Source organism: Salminus brasiliensis, chromosome 21 (genome assembly GCF_030463535.1).
Source record: "Salminus brasiliensis chromosome 21, fSalBra1.hap2, whole genome shotgun sequence".
NCBI classification, from domain to species: domain Eukaryota; kingdom Metazoa; phylum Chordata; class Actinopteri; order Characiformes; family Bryconidae; genus Salminus; species Salminus brasiliensis.
Genome location: NC_132898.1, coordinates 9,463,635 through 9,482,136, shown reverse-complemented (window position 1 = coordinate 9,482,136; position 18,502 = coordinate 9,463,635). Strand labels below are relative to the sequence as shown.

The window sequence follows — 18,502 nt, the reverse complement described above, 5'->3', positions numbered from 1 at the left end:
GGCAGATGTGGACAAGAGATCAGAGACTGACCGCAAATTACCCGATGGGGAAAGATCATCCAACACTTGCTCACGAACATGAACAGGTTTGAACAGGTTTGAACGTGTCCGTCAAGTGCTGCAAGGCTCGTCTTAGATGAAGACAGTCTGCAAGGCCACAAACTCCACCTTCAGCTGAGTGAAATCTCAGGGAACCTAATCCAAGGGGTATATTTTTAAACTAGACTAGAGCTGGTGGCCTCACAACCGAAAAGCAGGGCAATAATCGAGACCAACTGGCAATGCCTCAGATGTGGTGGGAAAAAGACTCCAGCGGCTTTATTTATATGTGCCTCCTCAAAACTAAGCCATAAACACATCGCCTGTAGTTTCAAGCGAGCAAAGTAGAGAAAGTCGGCAAGAATGGTAGTAAAGCAGAGTGAAAGTGGCTTTGGAGTCCATCAGTGGACATGTGACAGCAAACCTCTCACCTTTAGACCTTTATTTGCCCTCAAACAGCAGGTTGCTGCTATCCAAACCCTATAAACCTTTCAGTGACTCTCTTTTTTCCTATGTAAGCCATGCGGAATCATCGCTGAACAATGGTATGGAAAACTGTGACAGCATTAAACCATTTAGTTTGCAAAAGAAATATCTGCTGGTCTGCAGAAACCTGCCAGAAGGTGCATCTATATATTTGTGTTTTTTTATTTGATACAATGATTTCATGAATGAGTAACAATGGAATAAATAAGGGACAATGGCTACAGGTGTTGAAAGATTAAACATAAATAGCTCATTCCTTTACAAAATAGTGCACCCTGTTTTTTGTTGGAGTTACTGTACCCAGTCATCTCCACTCCCCAGCTTATTCCCGAGAACACAATTCCACGGCTCTACAACTCAATGCTGGGGTGCTTTATAGTCCTCAAGTCCACGCTTGACATTAGGCTTGGTGCCAACAGGTTCATGTTTATCTGCTCCAGGGAGTCTTATTCTATTGGCATTACTTCTCTACTAGGACGAGATAAGCTGTATGTGGGTGCATTTGCACCTCTGTGTCAGCAATGGGTGCGTCTTAAAACAGCTAAATGCATTCATTACAAGGGATGTCCACAAATATTTGGACATATAGTGTATCTTGTGAATGGACATGTTTGTAAACAGTCCAATAGGTTTCACCATGTGAAGGATTTCTCCAGGCTGCCACACAAAAACACAATTTTCCCCATTACCACACACACACTTGAACATAAAGGTGCTTCAGATAGAAAGCAATAGCACTTTTGGCTTTGGAAGAACCACTTCTGGTTCCCATAAAAGAACCATGTTTGTAATAGAGATGTGTGAGTGTGATGAACCTCCAAATTTGTATCAGGGTGGATGATAGATAGAGAGCATAATGGGAATCAATTGAAGACAGTGAAGATTAGACAGGGTTTTTATTTTCGAAATAGGACCTGCCTGAATTCTGTAGCTGGGAAAGCACTTGTACAAGCTACGTTTTTTTATGTGTTTTAGATTATGGACATTTTATTTACATGCATGCTGACTCCTCTTTAGAGCCAGGGTTTTACAGTTATTTATGGTTTACATCAAATTCACTGTCTCACACGCATCACTGTGTACTTTATGATTTGGTTTCCTGGTCTTCATTAAATGTAAGGAGACAGCAACATTGGTACAGTGGGGAGAACAAGTATTTGATACACTGCTGATTTTTCAGGTTTTCCCACTTGCAAAGCATGTAGAAGACTGTAATTTTTATCATAGGTACTCTTCAACTGTGAGTGATGGAATCTAAAACAAAAATCCAGAAAAATACATTGTATGATTTTTAAATAATTAATTTCCATTTTATTGTGGGAAATAAGTATTTGATACACCAGAAAAAGAAACTTAATATTTGGTACAGAAACCTTTGTTTGCAATTACAGAGATGAGACGTTTCCTGTAGTTCTTGACAAGGTTTGCACACACTGCAGCAGGGATTTTGGCCCACTCCTCCATACAGATCTCCTCCAGAGCCTTCAGGTTTCGTGGCTGTCGCTGGGCCACACGGACTTTAAGCTCCCTCCAAAGATTTTCTATTGGATTCAGGTCTGGAGACTGGCTAGGCCACTCCAGGACCTTAAGATGTTTCCTACGGAGCCACTCTTTAGTTGCCCTGGCTGTGTGTTTTGTGTCGTTATCATGCTGGAAGACCCAGCCACGACCCATCTTCAGTGCTCTTACTGAGGGAAGGAGGTTGTTGGCCAAAATCTCACGATACATGGCCCCATCCATCCTTCCCACAATACGGTGCAGTCATCCTGTCCCCTTTGCAGAAAAGCATCCCCAAAGAATGATGTTTCCACCGCCATGCTTCACGGTTGGGATGGTGTTCTTGGGGTTGTACTCATCATTCTTCTTCCTCCAAACATGACGAGTGGAGTTTAAACCAAAAAGTTCTATTTTTGTCTCATCAGACCACATGACCTTCTCCCATTCCTCCTCTGGATCATTCAGATGGTCATTTGCAAACTTTAGACGGGCTTTGACATGCGTTGGCTTGAGGAAGGGCACCTTGCGTGCACTGCAGGATTTTAATCCTTGACGGCGTAGAGTGTTACTGATTGTTTTCTTTGAGACTGTGGTCCCAGCTCTATTCAGGTCATTGACCAGGTCCTGCCGTGTAATTCTGGGCTCATTCCTCACCTTCCTCAAGATCATTGATGCTCCACGAGGTGAGATCTTGCATGGCGCCCCAGACCGAGGGAGATTATCCGTTATTTTGCATTTCTTCCATTTTCTAATAATTGCACCAACAGTTGTTGCCTTCTCACCAAGCTGCTTGCCTATTGTCCTGTAGCCCATCCCAGCCTTGTGCAGGTCTACAATTTTATCCCTGATGTCCTTACAAAGCTCTCTGGTCTTGGGCATTGTGGAGATGCTGGAGTCTGACTGATTGAGTGTGTGGACAGGTGTCTTTTATACAGGTAACGAGTTCAAACAGGTGCAGTTAATACAGGTAATGAGTGGAGAACAGGAGGGCTTCTTAAAGAAGAAGTAACATGTCTGTGAGAGCCAAAATTCTTACTGGTTGATAGATGATCAAATACTTATTTCCCACAATAAAATGGAAATTAATTATTTAAAAATCATACAATGTATTTTTCTGGATTTTTGTTTTAGATTCCATCACTCACAGTTGAAGAGTACCTATGATAAAAATTACAGTCTTCTACATGCTTTGCAAGTGGGAAAACCTGAAAAATCAGCAGTGTATCAAATACTTGTTCTCCCCACTGTATATCTTTAAGCTTTATATCTTTAATTGGTATATCTTTAAGCTTTAGGCTAAACTTCCTTTGTAAGTGTGATTTTTTTATTGCGCATAAAGTATTGCTATGATTCTCACTCTTTTAAGATTCATTTAGAATTGGGCAGAAAATCTATCTCCTGTTTTGCACCACGGTCATGGAATACTCTTAAGAACAAATTATATCTTAATGGTTTTGTCTCCTTGAGTGAATTTAAAGCTTTGTTAAAAGAAATGTAGCTGGATTTTTGGGATGTTTGTATGATGTATGATGTGTTAGCCAATGCAGCAGAGCTGGGTACCCGACGCATTGGTTGCCCAACGTCGTTGCAACGTGTTGAATTTGTAAAACAAGATCATTGGGTCTCATTCACCAATAATTTTCTTTTCTTTTCAATTTTTTTATGATGTCATGAAATGTTCTAACAAAAAAATCTATGTCTATGTCAGCACAACTGTTCACAGCTCTGCTCTAAGCTGTGGATTCCATTGTCCTCACAAACTGAACAAATCCCAATTAAGCAAACATGGCAAATGTCAGAATCCTTATGAAAACAGTGTAAGTGGGTTGTAAGAAGTAATTTCGTCTTAGGAACAGTTGGTGAATAAGGCTCATGGTTCATCATGGGACCAAAAGTGTTTTTCCTATGGCATTGTTTAAAGAACCATTTGAAGCCAGCATTGTTATTAACATTGTGTTTGTTTATGTGGTTTCTGACACTCTATTGTCTATAATAATAAACCAAAGTGCAAATACAATTTTAGCCATGCAATTAGAGTGCAAACAAGAGCCAGTCGTGTCTTATCTCTCGAAAACATTTAGTGGGGACAATTCTGTAAATTTGATCTGTTTTGCTGTAATATTGCTATAAATCAGTCAGTTCTTTCAGTTTCAATGGGCCTTTGGCAATTCTGACAATGTATGGTCAAAGCAGTATGGTAAAGCTTAACAACTAAAACCCAAACTGAATGGAGATACAGAGAGAAAGACAAAGAGAGTGACTAAGAAGAGGGAGAATTTATAATGAACATAATCTTTCCCAATGGATGCACTCACATAGTCATTGTTCTGTGGCCCAGTCCTATATTTGTTATACATCAAATAAATACATTTTAGAATTGATGTTTAAAATGTGTAACCAGAAATCAGAGATCCTGCATTTATTTCACATATGTCCAATGAGCACAAGCTATTCACTTCTCCTACTCACTACTGGTGAGAAGATTAAATATAAAAAAAATAAAAGATCATTCTAAGGAAAGAGAAAAAAACAGAGGGGTTTCCAGACCTGGTACTCAAATGAAAAAATATTAAAAGATACAGAGTATTTCACAGACTGTGTGAGAACTGATAGACCACCAAACTGATCCTAATCGGATAAACAGCACTACAATCTTTCAGTTTTGAGAGAAAGGGGAAAATAAAGTTCCACTCAGATCGAAAAAACATCCACAGGTGTTTCTTGTTTAAAGCATTTAGCAGTAATTAGTTTATCTTAGCATGTAACATTCATCCTTCCACTGTGAGAATCTGACTCAACACTGTACGGCTGAAAGGATATGGAGCTGATCAAGAAGCTCTGGCTGAGAAAAGGAAACAGACAGAAAAGAACATCAAGTCAAACTGCTGCTGTTCGCAAGAACAACTGACTGAACTTGCCAGAGTCTAGACCTCAACATCATCAAACATGCTTGAGATCCTTTGGATGGTGAGTAATAAAATGTATCAACGCTTTTGAACTTTGGAGGTGTGGAAAAAAAAACTCCCTCTTTTTCTCTTAATAAAGATCTGAATAAAAGCTGAAAGTGAGTCTCCTGAAAAGAATGCAAGCTGGAATCAACACTGAAACATCTCAATGTATTAAACTACATTTAAATTGAGTTGTTGAAGCCTTTGTGTAATTTCTTATTAAACACTCTGTATATCCAAATAATTGTGAATACTCTGTTAATACATTCAGCTACTTTAAGTTGCACCCATCGCTGACACCAATGTGCAAATGCACACACAGCTGGTCTGTTGGACTGCAATCAAATCCTTAGCAACGCTCCGAATAGCAGGATTAACTCCAGCAAAAGCAGGATAAACTAGAAGAAGCAATAAATGAGTAGGTGTCCCAATACTTTGGTCCATATAGTTTATATGATAGTTTTTTCCCTGATGACAATATAAAGGAACAACTCATACTTTTTATGGCTTGTTTTGACTGTAAATGAATTTCTGAAGTGTGTCTTGGACCTGCACAGTACTTGTACAAGATGAGTACAAGTTGAACATGTTGTTCTGATCTAAAAACATCTACATTTCAGGGATTTCTGTTTATCCCTTTACTGTGAGAAGACGACTCAAGGTTGTAGGTCTGAAAGGATGTGGAGGTGACCAAGAAGCTCCTACTGAGAAAAACAAACAGACAGAAAAGAAGAATGTTTGATCAAATGACACTGCTGAAGCTGCAGCTCTTTGCAGAACAATAGACTAAACATGCTAGAATCTAGACCTCAAAGCCATTGAATGCTTGGGATCACTTGAATGGGAAGAAGAAAATGCATCAATGATTATGAACTTTGGACGTGTTAAAAATCTCTGGATGAACCAGTCTTATAAATGTGCCTAAAGACAGACGAAAACACTCCCAAGACCATTCACTCAGATGTGAGGCTTTGTTCTCTAAACGGGTGTGATTTGAGCCTCAGTTAGCTTAATGTTTCTGGCTACACATTGCTGTCCATGCACCATTGGTTCTTCTGTAATTTGGATGGATCGCTGTTGAGTCCAATGCCTTTAACATGAGCAGATAATCGCTTGTTTCAGTCCCGGTTTGGCCGTTTTCAATAATAAACCATTAGGAAAACCATTAGTAGCCATGCTGCAGAATGTCTTGCCACTTAGTCTGACTAAAGAGGGCATGTTCCAATGGGATCAATGCGCACTCTATCTATACAAAAACATTTTAAATGTAAAAAAACTATTTAAATTTTGGTTAAATATATTGTGGCGTCGTGGCTCAGGACTGAGACGGAGTGTGTTTATAAGGTAAGTTTGCCACTCTCATGAGCAGCGGTCATCCACCGCATGCCACGGAACAGAGGCTGTGCGAGTTGGTTCATGGTCACCGTGGCCGAGACATGAACCAGAAAATAAGAGCTTGGGATTAATACGAATGAGTTTGTCTGGGCTACACTTTTACTCTCTACTATTAATAAGACAGGCGATTCCAAACGTTTGAACAGACTTGTAAGAAAGTGTGTGTATACCTGGTGTTTCCCCCCTAGTCTCATGGCTAGCTCCCTCCTGGTTCTGGCACAGCGCTCCTTCAGCCGGCGCACATCAGGGGACAGCTACAGGCATCACAGCAGCAGCAGCACATGGGTTATAGGGGAACCACAGATGCCAGGGAGTGAATGAGATGAGGGAGGGGGAAGGGGAAACAGAAGGATGAGGGAGGGCTCCATGAGGATGAACCACAAAAAGCACACAAGGCAGAGCAACTAGGCAGGAATGCCAAGCTTCAGCTTTAGGCGACCTTTACATTACAGGTGTGAAATGGCACAATCCGGTTTATAGCCGAAATGTGACTCAGATGTGATTTTGTCATGGTAGTGTGAACACTGATCTTTTAAATTCTGATTTTACTTTTTCCCCCAGATGAGCTGCATATCCCATATAAACTAAGTAATCAAAATACACCTCATCTGCCAGCCCATCCTCCAACTCGTTATTGGTCAACAACTTACAGCTGGTCTGTAGCAATACAAGTACAATCAGATTAAAATAATCAATGCAAAAAATGTATGATTTATAAAGCTATTATATGTTTGAAAACTGTGTTTATGAACTCTCTACCACAGTATTTAGACAGCTTTGCATGTTTGGATTTCTCCCCTAATTACAAAAAAAGAGAAACATAACAAAGAAACACAGATAGTTTATTGTAACTCTTCAACACTTTTTTCTTTAAAGATATTACCAATAAAAGCCAGTTTCCACCACCATTAGGTCTAACAGAATCAAATCCACCACAGCATCAGAAGACACATTTCTGAGAGTCAACAGCTTGTATGATAGGCAGCTCATGTGACAACACCTTGTTGCAAAGCTTAACACTGAACCAAGTTTCAGTTTTAGCTGTGGCAGGCAGGTGTGACAGGTGTACTGGCAGTAATAAGGTCACTTCTAAGATGGCAAAACTCACATGGCTTCCAATATTCAACCCCAATCAGTGTCTTTCAAATAGTACGGCATTAGGTCTGTCAGACTACAAAACATACCCATATCCAGAGAATAGACTAGGAATATACATTTTAGGGTGTATCACTCATGCAAAAATAGGCTATGCAAATTTACTATTATTAGGAAGGGTCTCAATGTTAATGACAAACAACAGATGAGGGTTGGTGGCAGTGGGAGGTGATATTACATTTTAATTTAACAGTACTTTCCCATGCCTGCTGGTGCCTGATGATGTAGTGTAGTTAAACATCAGATGTTTAAGTGATGACAATAGGATTTACTTTGAATTTACTTTGGACTTCAATGGAAAATCATGGGACAATATTTTTTTGTCTTTTAACCCCTTGAACCCCAGCATTTTACTTTTAACACCTACAATTTGGAACATACTAATTTTCAGTATCTACTAGTTCCATAAGTAGCAATAGTTCAGTACCTTCTAATTTACTACGTAGTAAATATTCTCTACTACTTCTCTACTATTTATCTAATTGTTTCATATTTACTAGTTATTCAATAAGTATGAAGTTTTCAGTAACTATTAATTTGGTACATGCTAATAATTATTCAGTACATGCTAATTATTTAGTACATAATATTTATTTAGATATTACTACTTATTCAATTAGTATTAGGTAATCAGAACCTACTCATTATTCAGCATCTACTTATTATTCAATAAGTAGTATTCAGTACCTAGAAATGTAGTACACATGAATAATTATTCAGTAACTACTAGTTCATTAATTTGTATCTTTTTATTACTCAATAAGTACAAATATTCAGAATCTATGCAACTAATATCTAACTTTTTGTTTGAAGTATGTGCTCAGATCCAAACATAGATGCCCCTGAAGGCCTTTATTACCTGGCCCAAGTGTCTCAGAGCTTTGTAGACTCCCTTCAGTCAAATTAAGAGTTTGAGGAGTTGCCAGTAGAAACATCCCTCAACCCTGGACCTTTCTAGATGGTGACAGGAATTGCCATGAGGGCAAGGGCAGAGGGGAAGTTTGAGAGTGCCTTTCTTTTCCAAAATGCAGAATGCAGGGCAGAATGACAACACACACACCTGCTTGTTCTTTTAGGGCACAGGTGTGCTCATACTAACAATAAATCTGGGTCACTTTTATACAAACATGTGAACTTTGGAATAAAGCAATAAGGCTTGTAATGCGAACGATGCTTTAGTTGTAAGCTTGAGTAGCATGGAGTGGACAGGCACAGAAGAGGATTTACCACAGAGTTCCTGTTCCCTCTCTAATTCAAATCATAGCAAAGCGTCCACTGATTCGAACCCAAGCCGTGTTCGGGCAAGCAAGCCCGGGATACTCCGCTGCTTTAGGAAAGCCAATTACAAGCATGCGTTCCAGCGATTTCCTGAGAGAAGTAGTCTGATGAAGTTCTAAAAGGTTCAGTGTGCCGATGGAGGAGGGTTATGGAGACAAGCAGCTTGCAAGAGTGAGTAGAAATCGACATCTAATCCTGATCTGATCTGTTCCTTGGCAGGCTTAGGTAGAAACTACAGCTCTGAGGGACTGTGTAGCTTCAAAATAGATGTAAGCTCTCAGAAACTTTCAACAATATGAGGACCCATAGTTTCAAATATTCTTGATGCATTCAAACCTTTCAAGTGTTCTTTGAACAACAGTTAAACAGGACAAAACCTTGAGTTTACTCAAACCCTGCATTGCAGACCAACGAGGACACTTTGATGAACAGGAAGCTCAGTGGTAGAGTCAAATACTTTCTCAGAAGAGAATTAGGCATACACAAACTTCTGCTTTCTTGTGGACTTTCCAGTAATTCAGCTTAGTGAATTTATCGAACTCTGAGCTAACAAATCACACTGAGTGCCAAGGCAACTTCAAGATCATAATACAGTGAATTTGGCTTAGAACTGATATAATTAAACTTGAGGAAGTGTGAGTACATCCTGTCCAAAAATTGTTCAGACAAACAATGTTTCCTAAGGATCACTCAGGTATTAAACTGGGATGTCCAATATTTACCAGCCGAGTGCCTAAAAAAGGTTGGAAGAAGGTGAGGATGGCAATGGGCAATTGGTTTCTCAGGGACGTCTGCCTGGGCAAAGTGCTTTCCATGGCAGCCTGACCTCCAGAGCACATAAGGGCAGCTAATGGGGTTGCATAGTGAATTCAAACATTCAGCCTGGGCCAAGCAGTAAGGATAAAAATGTTGGCATATACTGAAGGGAGCAGCATAAAGGAAATCTAGGCAAACACTGCCCCCCTGTGTTCTAAAAGGCATACAGAAACACAAACTGACCAAGCAAACAAAAACGCCCATCACCTGTTCTCTAATCTGTGTAACATGTTGTGTAACGTTATGATGTATGTATGTATTTAAAAGTATATTCCACTTAACACTTCAACTTGAGTGTTATCAACATAATTTGGACAATTGTGCAAGTGCAAATACTTTAAATGGCTCATAAATGCCTCAATGGTTCCTATGTTTATGTTAAAAGTTCACATAAATACATCAATGTGGTTAATTATTCCCTAATTTTTCTAACCTCTTTTGCTAAACAGACTGTTTTTGTTATTGTACCATTATAATTGATATACACAACATGGACAAAAATATTTGGACACCTGCTTATTAACTGTATCTTTCCGAATCAAGGGAGTTTTTCCTGCTGTTGTTGAAATAACTGTTTCTACGGTCATAGATTTTGGAATGTCGCCATGAGGATCTGATTGCATTCAGCGACGAGGCCGTTAGCGAGGTCCGGATAGCTATTATTGAATGATGACCAAACCACCTAATCCCAAGCTCTTCCCAAAAGTATTAGATGGAGCACCATCATTCCAGAGAACACAGCTCCATTGCTCCACAGCTCAATGCTGGGAGGATTTATACCCCCTTAGCCCACGCCTGGCATTAGGAATGGTGTCCATTTGTTCATGTTTATCTGAGTTTTTGTCTTTTGAGAATACTTTCCTACAGGGACTAGACAAGCTGTGTGTGTGCATCTGTGTCAACAATGTGTGAAAGTTAAAGCAGCTGAATGTATTGCCTGGAAGGGGTGTCCACAAACATAGAGAGAATATATGTCCAACTATATATCGGCAGTTTTTACACTTTTTACCTCAGTGTAAAAGGGTGGGGTTTAACTGTTGTAGTTGAATATCTAATATACTTAGTTTTTGTGACATCACAAAAAATCACTTGTTTCTGAGCTTAGCTTCCATGTATGAAACATATGAACTTGAGAGAGAACACTGTAATAATGCAACCATGTTTTAATTCTACCTCAAGCTCTTTCTCCCTCAACTTTCCATGATATGAGTCCTTTATAAGCACATTGCTGAATTCAATATTTGGACCAAAAATGATCTAACGTTTGTTGGATCATTAAAAAAGACAGCAAACACCCACAGAAACTCATGAGGGAAATCTAAAGGGGGTCAAGCTCAGCCCACAATCAAACATTTGCAAGCAAAAGGCCTCAGTGAGAGGGGTATAAAGCCCTCAATTCGCAAGCTATATATTATGCATTATCCTTAATAGCTTCTCTAGCAGAGTATTAGGGGTGCATTGGAGCAAACACAAACACACCTTGCTGTGGGTGGGCACTTTCTCAGAATCCGACTGCTCATCATAACTCTCAAACTCACTGGAGCTCCAGCCGCTGTTGGGTCCCTGGGGGCTCTCGTCTCTCTGCACGTCCTCGTAGATCATGTCTCCTGCCATACACACACACACACACACACATACACAACAGGCAGCTATCAGCACAGCCTTGGAGAGACAGAAAATGTCAGAGGCTCTGCTACACAAACACACACACAGACATACACACACACCTATTAAAATATGCATGAGAGCTCAGCTACCGACTGCATACAGGTCATGCACATGTACATATACACACACACACACACAAACAAACATGTGCATCCTCTGTATGCCAGTGCTACAGACTGACCTTCTCCTGGAGACAGATCCTCCGATGGAACGTCATCGTAAATCACCTCAGGACCTGCCGTGTGCGCATCAGCCTGAACAGAGACTTCACCTGAAAAAAGATCAGTGACGGAGGAAAAGCTTACAGGGCTGTCAAACACACTTCTCCATTTCTAAGTGTGTTAGACAGGTGCTTCAGGGCATGTGTTTAAATGTCTGACCGCCTTGTTCTTCTGTCATCAATATTTGGATTGGATGTTAATGACCCACCAGGATGTCCAGAAGTTTGGAAACACCTGCTTATCCAACATTATTTTCTGAAATTAAGGGTATTAACATAGGGTCTGTCCCTCTTTGCTGCAATAACAGCCTCTACTCTCCTGGGAAGGCTTTATACTAGGTGCTGGAACATCGTTATGAGGATGTGACTGCATTCAGCCACAAGAGATACTTGTTATTTAGATACTGATGTTGAATGTTTAGTTCTGCCACTCAAATTCCTCCGGGTTATACTGGATGGAGCTCCATAACTGCAGAGAATGCAATTCCACTTTTCCACAGCTCATCACTGGAGGGGCTTCAGAAATAGGTCTAAATTTGGCATTGGGCCTGCTGACCTTAACTTATTAGGTCTTCCTAGCTTTAAAACCGCACCCATGATCTCCATGATGCTTTTATCAAAGATTTATAAGCAGCATCTCTATAAATACCATGACTGCTAATACTAGTAAACATACTGTTATAGGGAACACCTGACCATTCTATGTTTTTCCAAATCAATGGTATAAAAAAAAAGAAAAAAGAAAAAGAAGAGTTGATTCTGCTTTTGTTGGAGTAACTGTTTCTACTGTCCAGGGAAGGATTTCTACTAGATTTTAAAGCATTGCTGTTTGGAGCATTTGTGATGATCACCACCCTACCACATCCTCAACTCCCCTACTCATCCCAAACGTTTTGGATGGAGCATCATCATTTCAGAGAACCCAGTTCCACTTCACCACAGCTCAATGCAGGGGGGCTTTAGACCCCTCTATTCCGCGCCTGGCATTAGACATGGTTCCCATAGGTTTGTGTTTATCTGCTTCTGGGAGTCCTACTCAATTGGCAGGGACTTCTCTACAGGCACTCGACAAGCTGTGAGTGTGCATTTGCACATCTGTGTCAGCAATGGGGTAACTTAAAGTAGCTGAATGCATTCATTAGAAACAGTGTCCACAAACATCTAGTGTACATATATTGTTGTTAAAGCAAAACCTGGTTTCTCCAACCTCAATCTTTGCAGGCGAATAAGAAATTTAATAGAAGCCAATTCTCATAAGACGTAACAGGCAGCTGTTACTTTTAAACGATACTTCTTATGTGCTGTAGCTGCTAATATTGCCAATACTAGTTATACCTCCCTTGCCTTTATAACACCATGTCAGGTAGGGATTACACTAGCCTCTTGAGATGCTGTCCATGTTGCCCCACTTTTCCATTCAGTTTGTATAAGCAGAACACAACACTGACACTCTCACACTCCAGGATGATTAACTGTAGGGTGCACAGGTCCAAATCTGCATCTGACTAATTGATAAAGCCTGTTGGGGCTTAAGTACAGTATTGTAGGAAATGCTGCATGAGCAATTTCTGTGATTCCCATTAGTTCTACAAACACCCATCAACATACCATCATCTAGTTAAGAAAACAGCTACCTTTTACAAAATACTGGTTTACAAATATAACATTAAAGGATAATCATTTTGGGAGAGATTGTCTCAGTACTTTTAAATGATATTTGGCAACATTGTGTAAAAGGAGAAATCTCTGTGAGTAGAACCAAAATGTTTTCAACAGTGTTTGTGGCTACTCATGCCCTTCCAGTGATCTGCAGTCTTGCCATGTTTTCTTACCTCACTAGATTAGCCATTAGCCTCACTCAAAGCATGCCTGCTCAGTTTAGCTAGCCGGGGCCTATTGATTCCCTTTTAAAATGTGATTTGTCTAGAACGATTTCTCCCCTCTGCTAGACCTCCAGAGGCACTCTTTCCAGTTAAACGGAGGGGAGGTTGTGCCCTGGGTATTGTGAAACGGATTAGCCAACAAGGCTAACTAAGCTTTTGTCAGGATCTGGGAGAAAGTGAGAGAGACAACCTGCGACGTGAGGGCAAGCTAGACTGAGGAGAAAAAAAAAAGCCAGCTTTGTGGAATGTGCTCACGCTGAGGGAGGAAATAGCCGTATCCAGCACTCCTTGACCATTACCCAGAGCCGACTACAATTAGCCTGCCTATCACAGTGATTATCAGCTCATAGCAGCCTACGCCTCTCACACACATAATGACTCCAGTGAGTCACAGGACCGTATCTGTATTCATGTGCATAATTTGCGGGAGGCAATATGTTTACATTACCAAGGAGGAGGGCATGATTTATGAACTTATCCTTTTAAACATACATAGAGCTCATTATTTAAGATGAGATCCCTTGTTTAGAAGAACTTCAGCCAATATTCTGCAGGCACTCTACAACAATCTGGCATTAAGTTAACATTCATGCAGCATTTTCCACAATGCTGTACTCAAGCCCAGACAGCGGCATAGGTTCTGGATATGCAGGCTATGCATTTGCATACATGTCTTGGTTTGAGGGGGCCAGGGACAATTTATTGATAATCTAAAAAGCCACTATCTACTAGATTGATTACAGAGAGACCCTTCTATGCTTTTAAACCACCAGGTCGGATAGTCTGAAGTACTTGGAATTTCTGGATCTGACACTCTGAAACTCTTTTCAGGTGACACTCTTCACCGGCATCCCACAGGGCTGGGTGATCGGTTTTCTTGTCTTCTCAAGGCTTCCCCAACACCTGCTATGCTTTTAACACTCAACTCATCTGTCCTGTCCCAGCACACAACCTGACAGCTTTACACTAGCATGTCTAGCTGTCATCTCATCGTGAATGACAGCCCACCAACTAAAGTTGAATCCCAGCAAAACTGAGCTGCTACATCCCTAAAACTACAGGTCCTTACTATGATCTTGTTATTTCCTTCAAGAACCCCCATGTCAGAACATCTACAGATGCACACAACCTTGCCATTGCTCTTGTTTTAAAAACCTGACTTGGTCATGTAGATTTCTGGTGGTAAACTTCCTTTAGGTGTCTAACAGTCTTCAATGTCGACTGAAAACCTGAACTCTTTCAAGAGTCCTTTCTGAATACTAATCTCACATTTAATCTTACCGCTGTGTTGTGTATTGTTGTATATATGCAACATATGTTGTGTATTGTTTGTATCTAGCAGTCTCTAGGTATCTATGTATCAGAACTGACTCATTGAACGAGTCTTTTTGTGGCTTAATGGTAAGCTCCCTGGACCCAAAAGTGACCTTGCGTGTTTAAGGTGGTAGTAATGTAAGGTGGTAGTAACTACAGATGGTATCTCACACGAATGATTGCAAATGTTAATGATAGGCAAAAAGGATTAATAGCATTTGGCCGTGTCAAAAGCCATATTGTGTAGGTGTATCGAAACGCATGGTCAAACAAGTCTACCAGCAGTGGTAAAAATCCAAGGCTACAGGACATTATCACCACTGACGGACAGGGACCGCCGGCATGTTTCATGGCTTGCGAATGAAAATCAATTTGCTTCCAGTCAACAATTGCTTATAAGAAGTCAACGCAGGTCCGGCACAGCCAATTTCTGAAAGCACACTCTGCAGAGAATTGCATACCATGAACATATGAGGAAGAGTGGCACACAAGGGGCCTTCCTTTAGGGATATCTGTCACTGCTGGTAGACCCGTATGATGGAACGTTTTGATACACCTGCAAGTTCAGCTACTTCCTTCACACTATGGCCAAATGCAATTGGCATTGCGGCTCATTTTTCACACATGAAACGAGACATGTACTGCAGTGTAACAACTCTTCTCAATCTATGAATCCTATCACCCATCCTGTACGTATTTATAGTCTGATCATCTTTGTGCAGTGTCATCTGCAGGAGCCTGAAGTTATTACCATCTTAACTCCTTAGGGTTAAACAGTCATTTGTTTTGTCCAGGGAGCTTATCTTTAGACCCTAGTCTTGATAGGTATATTGTGGTTGCTTTAGATAGCAGAACATAGTGTTTACTAATATGTATATGTATAGAGTTTAAATGCCAGGACTGTACAATATGTCATTAAGGACTGCTGCATATGGTTATCTATAAAAAAAACTGACAAAATTATGTTGCAAAGTTACAAACATTACAAACATACATTTACATTTAAGGCATATACAAGGAGCTACAGTGTATCACAAAAGTGAGTACACCCCTCACATTTCTGCAGATATTTAAGTATATCTTTTCATAGGATAACACTGCCAAAATGACACTTTGACACAATGAAAAGTAGTCTGTGTGCAGCTTATATAACAGTGTAAACAGTGTAAATTCTTCCCTCAAAATAACTCAATATACAGCCATTAATGTCTAAATCACCGACAACGAAAGTGAGTGCACCCCTTAGTGAAAGTTCCTGAAGTGTCAATATTTTGACTGTCCACCATTATTTTCCAGAACTGCCTTAACTCTCCTGGGCATGGAGTTTACCAGAGCTTCACAGGTTGCCACTGGAATGCTTTTCCATCACGGAGCTGGAGGATATTCGAGACTTTGCGCTCCTCCACCTTCCGCTTGAGGATGCCCCAAAGATGTTCTATTGTTCTATGTTCTATATGTTCTATTCACCTTTACCCTCAGCCTCTGCAATAAAGCAGTGGTCATCTTAGAGGTGTGTTTGGGGTCATTAGCATGCTGACACACTGCCCTGGGACCCAGTTTCCGGAGGGAGGGGATCATGCTCTGCTTCGGTATTTCACAGTACATATTGGAAGTCATATGTCCCTTAATAAAATGTAACTCCCCAACACCTGCTGCATTCATGCAGCCCCAAACCATGGCATTCCCACCACCATGCTTGACTGTAGGCAAGACACACTTATCTTTGTACTCCTCACCTAATTGCCGCCACACATGAGATGAGACCATCTGAACCAAACAAATTAATTTTGGTCTCATCAGACCATAAGACATGGTTCCAGTAATCCATGTCTTCAGCAAACTGTTTGCGGGCTTTCTTGTGTACAGACTTCAGAAGAGGCTTCCTTCCGGGGTGACACCCATGCAGACCAATTTGATGTAGTGTGCGGCGTATGGTCTGAGCACTGACAGGCCGACCCCCCACCTCTTCAATCTCTGCAGCAATGCTGACAGCCTATCTTTCAAAGACAGCATTTGGATGTGATGCTGAGCACGTGCACTTAGCTTCTTTGGACGACCAACGCGAGGTCTGTTCTGAGTGTACCCTGCTCTTTTAAAACGCTGGATGATCTTGGCCACTGTGCTGCAGCTCAGTTTTTAGAGTGTTGGGAATCTTCTTGTAGCCTTGGCCATCTTTATGTAGCGCAACAATTCGCCTTTAAAGATCCTCAGAGAGTTCTTTGCCATGAGGTGCCATGTTGGAACTTTCAGTGACCAGTATGAGAGAGTGTAAGAGCTATACTACAAAATTGAACACGCCTGCTCCCTATGCACACCTGAGACCTAGTAACACTAATGAGTCATTTTGGAGGGAAAATGACAAACAGTGCTCAATTTGGATATTTAGGGGTGTGGTGTCTTAGGGGTGTACTCACTTTTGTTGCCGGTGGTTTAGACTTTAATGGCTGTATATTGAGTTATTTTGAGGGAAGAATAAATTTACACTGTTATATGAGCAGCACATAGACTACTTTTCATTGTGTCAAAGTGTAATTTTGTCAGTGTTGTCCCATGAAAAGATATACTTAAATATCTGCAGAAACGTGAGGGGTGTACTCACTTTTGTGATACACTGTATCTGGAAATCTCCATTTTTATAAACTTAGCACACATGCATAAGCTTCTATTAATTATATTACCTGATCACTTCAGGTAATGGAAAAGGGCAGTTGTGGTTATGATATCTGGGCTATGCATGCTGCCACTGTTGGACTCTTAAGCAAGGCCCTTCACCCTCTCTGTTCCCCGGGCGCCGCAGCAATGGCTGTGCTCCGGGCACATGCGCTCACTGTCCACTGTGTGTGTTTCACTGGTGTGTATGTGTGTGTTCACTGCATGGATGGGATAAAAGCGGAAGCCAAATTGTGTCCGTCACAAATGATCAATATGGTTGACTTGTCTTGTCTTTTTGTATTTGTATTTGTACAGAGCATCCAATTTCCCAAAGCATGCAAATAACGCACTAAATACATTACCATATCATCTCTGCCTCTCTCACACACAAAGAGGCATTACACACTTTTGTTGCTGACTATGTTAAAGCCAAGGGCAATTTCCTACAATGGATGTGCAATTCCAATATTGATTCTCATATCCCGTTGTTCAGTTCATGGTCTTACCGTCGCTCACAACAGAAGTGTATTTTTCATTAAAGTTTGCATCTAAATTACTTTCCATAGTCTGTGAATCCTGATGAGAACAGCCTGCATATTCAGAGGCTTAACATGCAGTATAAAGATTAATGAACTCCATCCTTAATGCAAATCTAGTCTACCTTATTAATACAGAATTTACTATGACCTTGGCAGAGAATAAGTCTATTTCATGACCAAGTGCCACAAAGTCAATGTAATGAAAGACTAGGATGTTTCAGTAGGATGAAAACTGGGGACAATTCTCACAAAAAAAGGAAAATTAAAGATGAAGTGGCTTGTGATTTGACTTTATTCTTGTATGGAATATCTGCCGATGTAAGGATGCGTACAGCGGCAGAAGAGGCTGATTGAAAAGTCTGATGAAAATAAAACATCCTTAGCTTTAAAATATAGTTTACACAAGGTCTATACGGATATTTACAGTAGAAGAAAAAAAAAAACTTTCAATAGAAAAAAAACATTTAAAAAATATTTAATTGCGTCATGTTGGAACATTTATGTTGACCCATTCATTTTGATATTTTGACACAATGTAAAGAACTGTTTGAGAATCTCAGACACTCGGACAAGGGCCAAACTGTGATAGCTAGAGAACTGGGTAAGAACATC

The 18,502-nt window shown here is 40.5% G+C and overlaps 1 protein-coding gene across 3 annotated transcripts in view; it reads right to left on the bottom strand.

Annotated features, from left to right (window-relative positions):
• arhgef10la (Rho guanine nucleotide exchange factor (GEF) 10-like a) overlaps positions 1-18,502 on the bottom strand; it is a 221,883-nt gene that overhangs the window by 170,700 nt on the left and 32,681 nt on the right. For 2 of the 3 annotated variants that reach the window (XM_072665387.1, XM_072665388.1), the window contains exons 5-7: positions 11,464-11,553; positions 11,094-11,221; positions 6,536-6,619 (exon numbers count right to left, since the gene is read on the bottom strand). In XM_072665387.1, the coding sequence (XP_072521488.1) occupies positions 6,536-6,619; positions 11,094-11,221; positions 11,464-11,553 (302 nt within the window). The remainder of the gene's footprint in view (positions 1-6,535; positions 6,620-11,093; positions 11,222-11,463; positions 11,554-18,502) is intronic. The other variant, XM_072665389.1, reaches the window with a different exon arrangement.